At 46.0% G+C, this 6,952-nt stretch overlaps 1 protein-coding gene across 1 annotated transcript in view; it reads right to left on the reverse strand.

Annotated features, from left to right (window-relative positions):
* Positions 1–2,848: 2,848 nt before the first annotated feature.
* The window catches only part of NKX6-3 (NK6 homeobox 3), a gene marked incomplete at both ends in the record, with an annotated part of 6,188 nt that continues 2,084 nt past the window's right edge, over positions 2,849–6,952 (reverse strand). The window contains 2 exons of the mRNA XM_081961394.1: positions 2,849–3,076; positions 4,976–5,145. Of these exons, the coding sequence (XP_081817520.1) occupies positions 2,849–3,076; positions 4,976–5,145 (398 nt within the window). The remainder of the gene's footprint in view (positions 3,077–4,975; positions 5,146–6,952) is intronic.

Genomic DNA, 6,952 nt, shown 5'->3' on the forward strand with positions numbered 1-6,952 from the left:
TTGCAGTAATCCATATCCAGATCAGCAGAGATTAACAGCAAGATTAATACCAGACCAACAATCAAAAAGTAAACAATAACCCAATCAAGCATATACCAACTCAAACAAACAAGTTAACACTAAAAAAAAAACACCCAACCATGACCTAATCAAGAAACCACCAAGTAACCACCAAAAACCACCGACACTGACAGGGCAGACCACAAAGAGCCAACCCCCGTTACCTTCTAGCATTGATGATGTTCCCTAGCTGGGTCATGAAACATCTGCAAGAAAACCACCAAAGTCAGAGAGCACCAAAAGCCCCATAGTGCAGTGATGGCGAACCTTTTGTCACTGAGTGGCCAAACCAGAACGTGTGTGCATGTGCCGTTGCCAGCTGCTCTTCTGGTTTCTGGCACCAGCTGGTGTTTACTGGCGCCAGAGTGCCAGAAAACAGCCTGAAAATGGACCAGAAAATAGGCCATTTTCAGGCCATTTTTGACTCTTTGTGCCCAAAGGATGGCCCAAACAACAGCCTGAAAACAGCCCCCAAACAGCTGAAAACTGGCCTGAAAATGGCCCAAAAACAGCCTGAAAGGACCCCAAAATCACGCTGAAAACGGTCAAAATACAGCCTGAAAATGGCCTATTTTTTGCCATTTTTCGGCCCGTTTTCCAGCCCTCTGGCACCAATGAAGACCAGCGGACACTGGAAAGCAGAAGAGCAGTTGGTGGCCACAGAGAGGGCTCTGCGTACCACCTCTGGCAACTGTGCCATAGCTTTGACATCATGGCCATAGGACAACCCTTCTCTTCCAGTCAGGAAGGCATTTGCCTTCATGTAATTTATTGATTTCATGCTGTTTTATGTATTAAATGTGCTGCCCTTCTTCCCCCAATACCAGTTACATGTACAGGACATCTAAAATGTGTGGGCTTCACGCATGACCATGTGTGGACTGATTTGAGTCCCTCTCCTCCCCTCCAACTCTCTTCCTTGAAGGTGGGTAAAACAACATGATTTAGCAGTTAGGATGAGTCCTTCAGAGGCTCTCTTCCTCATAACTGAAGTTATTTGTCAGTTGCTTGACCTTAAATTAATTGATATTCCATCTATGCTCTACAGAAAGAAACACGGCGGGAAGAAGAAGCAAGGAAAAGGTTCTTACAAGTGGAGGGTAGAATTATCTAGACCTGTGTTTCCCAACCTTAGTCCAGAGGTGGTATTCTATCGTTTCGGATCGGTTCACCCGAACCGGTAGTGGAAATCACATCCCACCTGCCCTGGCTCTACGGCATCCCATTTACCATATTTTTCAGAGTATAAGACTCACCAAAGTATAAGATGCACCAAGATTTGGAAGAGGCAAATTAAAAAAAAGTTTTTGCACTCTGCAGACCTCACAAAAATGGCCCATTTTTCAAGAAAACGAGCCCGTTCTTCATCAAAAAAAGGGCATGCATAGCCTTTAGGAGGCTTATAGAGTGCTTCGGGGGGGGGGGGAATGAGCAAAAGGTCCACTTTTCACTCATTTATGCCCTCCCCAGACCCCATTTCTGTCCGTCCCCAGCACTGGAAGCCTCCATAGGCTCTGCACGGCCATTTTGGTAATGGGCGGGGTTTCAGGAGGCAAAAAATGCTGTATTCAGTGTATAAGACACACCCAGATTTTTATCCTCTTTTTTGAGGGAAAAAGGTGCGTCTTATACTCCAAAAAATACGGTAGGCCCTTTTTTTGCCAAAGGTGGTCGCATATGCGTTCACATTTGTGAATCGGTAGGGAAGATAAGTGAATACCACCTTTGCTTTGGTCCCTTGAAAAGATGTGGACTTTAACTCGCTGGCACATTTTTTTAAGGGACCAAAATGGAAAACACCAATCTAGCACCTCTTGTAAAAGTAGTTGGATGAAACATAGTGGTTGAATTATAAAATTATAACTCAACTAGAAGACCCCCTTTTCTTCCAACTTCCCTCCCCACCCCAAAAAAAACCCACTCCCAAATCCCTGCAAAATTTCCAACATAGTTCAGTTTGAATCAGGAAGAAGCTTTAAAAGGAAACTTTGAGCCGACACCTGTAACGTCCACATTGTGTGACCCCTGTAAATCTTGGGAGGCATTTTGCAGTCATTTGGGGGGGGCTTTTTTGGTTCTTTTACCGGAGTTCTGGAACCCACGAAGACCAGCTGGCGATGGTGTGTGTGCCCACAGAGAGGGCTCTGCATTTTGAAACATTTCATCTATTGGTATTATTATGATTATTATTCATCGCACAGTCAGCCAGATGTTCAGACTGGGTTTGGTATTTTTGTCTTCCTATCATGTCCTTACACAGGACCTGGGATAGGCAGATCTGGATGTTTGATGGTGTTACCGATATCGTCACAGGATTGAAGCTGTTCCACGTAAAGCCGCTTTCTGCAATTGACGGATGGAGAATTTGTCAATGCCCATGGTGTTCAAGTGGAGTTCCAGTTGTTTTGGGACTGCACCCAAGGCCCCTATTACTATTGGTATTATTATTATTATTATTATTATTATTATTATTATTATTATTATTATTATTATTAATGCAGTGACAAATGAAAGCACATCTCTTTTCCAAACACAAGGCTGCAGGCAAGCCCCAGGTCCAAGGGGCAAGCTGGATACTAGCTGGCTTTTTCTTCAGCTGCCTGCCCCAGACTTGTGTACAGCCATAGCAGATACCCATCTGCACCAAATCCAGAACTGGAACCTGTGTGCCCTACTTTTGAGAGAGGCCTCCCCCCACTCACCATCGACACCCCCCCCCCCAAGTCCAGCCTGCTGAATCCAGCTTCTGCCCCTGGAAGCTGCAGGCCCTCATCAAGCCCACCCCTTCTCAGCCACTGTGGGAGCCTAGACCCAGGACGGAGAAGGTGGACCGGTGTTTGCGCAACAGGAGACGGATCTTCTCGTCGTCGGAATCTGGATCCAAGGGCTTGTTGTATTCATCATCCTCATCAGAGACAGTGTGCTCGCCTGGTCCAGCGCCTGCTTGTGGGGAAGAGGAGGAAGGCTCCAGGGCACTTTTCTTCCTCCACTTGGTGCGGCGGTTCTGGAACCACACCTGGGAAGGAGGGGGAAGGAGGAAAGGCCATCAGGGATCCTTGGGTTTTATAAGAACATGGCCTAGACTTGAACTAAGGATGGGCAACGTAACAGCTCCTGAGACATCTAAGCCCCTTGACCCCAGTCTTGACCAGAAGTTAGTTCAACTGTTGGGGAAGAGAGACTGTCTTTGGGGCAGAGAACAGAAAGGAGGAATGGGTTGTCAGAGAGAAGGAGGAATGAGAGCGGTGGCTCTCGGGGAGACAACTTTAGTAGACTTCCTGTTGCAGGTTGCCACTCTCCGTGGAGCACAAAGATCTGGCAAAATGTAGTACCCTTGAGTGAGTCTCTGATTGCATGCTCTAGACCAGAGGTGTCAAACTCAAGGCCCGGGGGCCAGATGCAGCCCCATGGTGCCACCCAGGAAACAATGACCGGCCCATGGTGCTTCTGCCAGCGAAAACGGAGCTCAAGAGGGCTTCACGCAGCTCTCTCAAGCTCCATTTTTGCTGGCAGAGGTTTGCAGGAGGCATGGCAGCCAAAAACAGAGCTCAGGAGCCTATTTTCGCCGGCCACTACAGCTGCCCCCGACATAACTGACATTGAGCTGGCCATGCCAGAGGTGGGTTCCTACCAGTTTGGACCGGTTTGGCTGAATAGGTAGTAACTCGGCTGGACACGTGACCGTACCGGTTCTATCCTGGGCGCTGCCATCTTTATTTTCTATTCAGCACCTGCGCAGAACAATCTTCATTGAAAAAAATGTAATTTCCACCCTTTTTAAATGATGTGTGAATGCGCAGACCTTTTAAAGTGCAACGGTGTACGTGCGCGGAGCAAAATGTTTCAGGCACCGAACTGGTAGTAATGCTGGCAGGAACCCACTCCTGGGCCATGCCCAACCTTGGCCATGCCCGCCCCCCAGGTCAAACACAACCCTGATGCAGGCCTCAATGAAATTGAGTTTGATACCTCTGCTCTAGACAATTAATTGATTTGATCCCTTGACTCAAAACCTTTAGAGGATCGGAGAAAAGTGTCAAGAAATGTTTTCCATTTCACTGGTCCATGGACTTTAATTCTTTTAAAAAATTGAAATGTTTTCCTTGTTCTCACGTGGAAGAAGATGCCATTTTCTAATGCAGCGATACCTGTGTTATTTGAAGTCTCTTCTTCCCCTCCCTTCCCTTTGAAAGCCTCAATTAAATTCTGCTCATATTTATGAAGATTTAATCACACAATTAACCCACTGACAAGCCAGACAAATTGAATGTACGTGCTCCAATGGGGTGGCTGTCTGAATGGCTTGTTGAGCTGGGCAACAGTTTTTAATTATTAATTTAGAGGCAGTCCGTAGCCACGTTTATTTTTTGCAAAAAGAGAGAGGGTGAAAGAACAAGGTCCAACAGGGAGTAGCCAAGACCTCAAAATCTTGAAAGTTGAGCCATCTCCTGCTTGACCCTCTCCAAATGGGACAGGACCAGGAGTGTCCACAGGGATGGGGTTTTTCCAGCCCAAGGACCGGCCCATAGATTTCCACTGCTCTCCTCTCCTCTGCCTTCTGCACAGTGGCACATCAGGCACTGGACCCAGCTGTTCCTCCTCTTCCTCATCAGCCACCTCCAGACCTGAGGGCTGTTGACTTTCCATCTGCGGGCTGACGGACGGCCCAAGCTCCACCTCTGTCTCTCTTTGCCAGCTCCATTCCTTCTTCCCCCTCGGAGCTTTCAGGTTGCCTTGATGCTGACCCTGACTCCCATGCCTCCTCTTCCTCCTCCAATTTAGCTGCTGGAGAGGCCAGTGGCCAACAGACCACAACAGAAGGTGGATTATCTATGAAGCTGACCTTTACCAATCCCTGGCCCTACCTGAGTGTCTACCTGCCTCGTTCTCCAAAGTTTGAGTATGGAAAACTCACCTTTACCTGGGATTCACTCATGCCCAGGGAATATGCCAGTCGTGACCGCTCAGGCCCAGCCAAGTATTTGGTCTGCTCAAAGGTTTTCTCCAGGGCAAAGATCTGGTGACCTGTGAAGGTTGGTCGTGTGTGTTTCTTCTTGTGGAGGCTGTCACCCAGGTGCCCTGTGGCTGTGTGGAGGGAGATGGGCAGCATGGTCATTGACTGGCATCTGGCTTCCCCAGGGACAAAACCCAAATCTAACTAATGTCTTAAACATTAGTTGCCTAACTGAATCCAATGTCTCTCCACACATCATCCTTAGTGAAGCGTGCAAACCAGTGTCTGCATTCCTTGTGTTGGATGAGATGAGCACATCTTTCTCATCCTGTCCTGGCCACTTTTTACAGAGGCACAATTGAGAGCATTTTAACAAACTACATCTCTGTTTGGTTTGGTGGCAGCAGCGCCTCAGATAGAAAGTCCCTACAGACAGTGGTGAGGACAGTGGAGAAGATTATAGGAAGCTCGCTTCTTGTGATTCAGGATGCTGCTTATAAGCACTATATGCTGAGAGACCCCACACACCAACTTTAGGGTCTGTTTCTGTTGCTCCCCCTCTGGGAGTAGGTTTCAAAGTATTTCTAGCAGGACTTCCAGATTCTGTTAACAGCTTTGTTCCCTATGCCATCCCACTGGTAAACTTGCAAGATTTGTTTCTCTCTCAATGTACATGTATATATCCTAGATATATACTAGGACTAGACTGTGTTATTTCTCTGTGTCATATAATATATGTGGGTAAATGCATAATTTTGCATTTATTTATTTTATCATGTTTATGTAGTGTATATTGGAGGTGGTGATCCTTTGAGAGCTCAATGAAATGAAATGTCATTTTAATGCATGCCCATTAGTGTACATCCAAAGTGACAATCAAGTTATTCTAAAGTCTAAGTCTAATCCAATGCCTCAAAATCAATTCAGTCTATCAACACATGTTTAATCATGCAGCTGCTGATCGACAGAAAGGGTGGCATTGCTTTAACTGGCTGACTACCAAATCTGAATCGGTTGAAATATTCCAAGAAAACAGCCAATTTCGATTCACCCTCTGCTGTTTTGCAACCCCTGTTTTATGTAGCAATTTCCCCTTACATTTCATGGGACGCGGTGGCTCAGGGGATAAAAATGCTGATCTTGTCAATCAGAAAAGTTGGCAGTTTGGCGGTTTGAATCTCTAGTGCTGCATAACAGGGTGAGCTCCTGTTACTTGTCCCAGCTTCTGCCAAACTAGCAGTTCGAAAGCACGTAAAAATGCAAGTAGAAAAATAGGAATCACCTTTGCTGGGAAGGTAATAGCATTCCATAAGCCTTGGGATTTGAACCGCCAAACTACTGACCTTTCTGATTGAGAAGGTCAGCATCTTAGCCACTGAGCCACTGCATCTCTTTGCTCTTATTGATCCTGTAGCTTTGTTTTGAATATTTTTTTATCCTTACCTAAATTTCTCTGGCTTTCTCATGTGTCTCCTTTTCTGTGCCCCAAGAGATTGATGGGGTAAAATAGTCAATCATTTCCCTCATTCTCTGCTTTCTGGATAATGTGTGTGTGTCTTTGTGTGTGGGCCATTTAATTATTTTTTATCCCACCATGGTTATTGTTTACCAATAATTCGATTTATTTTTTTTACCCCACCTTTATTATTGTTTACAAATAAGTTAAGGCAGAAAACACATATATCAATCAATCAATCCGAATAGAGCTGGAAGGGACCTTAGAGGTCTTCTAGTCCAACCCCCCTGCTCAAGCAGGAGACCCTATACTAATTTCAGACAAGACACTGTAAAGTCTCTTCTTAAAAAATGTCCAGTGATAGGAGAGAGGAAGGGAAGTAGAGAAGAGAAGGACAACAGAGGGAAGAAAGGAAGTAGGGAGGAGGAGGAGAGAGGGAGAAGAAAGTGATGGATAAGGTACAAATATGGTGTATGGAGAGC

This window comes from Natrix helvetica (assembly GCF_964273705.1).
Source record: "Natrix helvetica genome assembly, chromosome: 8".
Classification (NCBI taxonomy): domain Eukaryota; kingdom Metazoa; phylum Chordata; class Lepidosauria; order Squamata; family Natricidae; genus Natrix; species Natrix helvetica.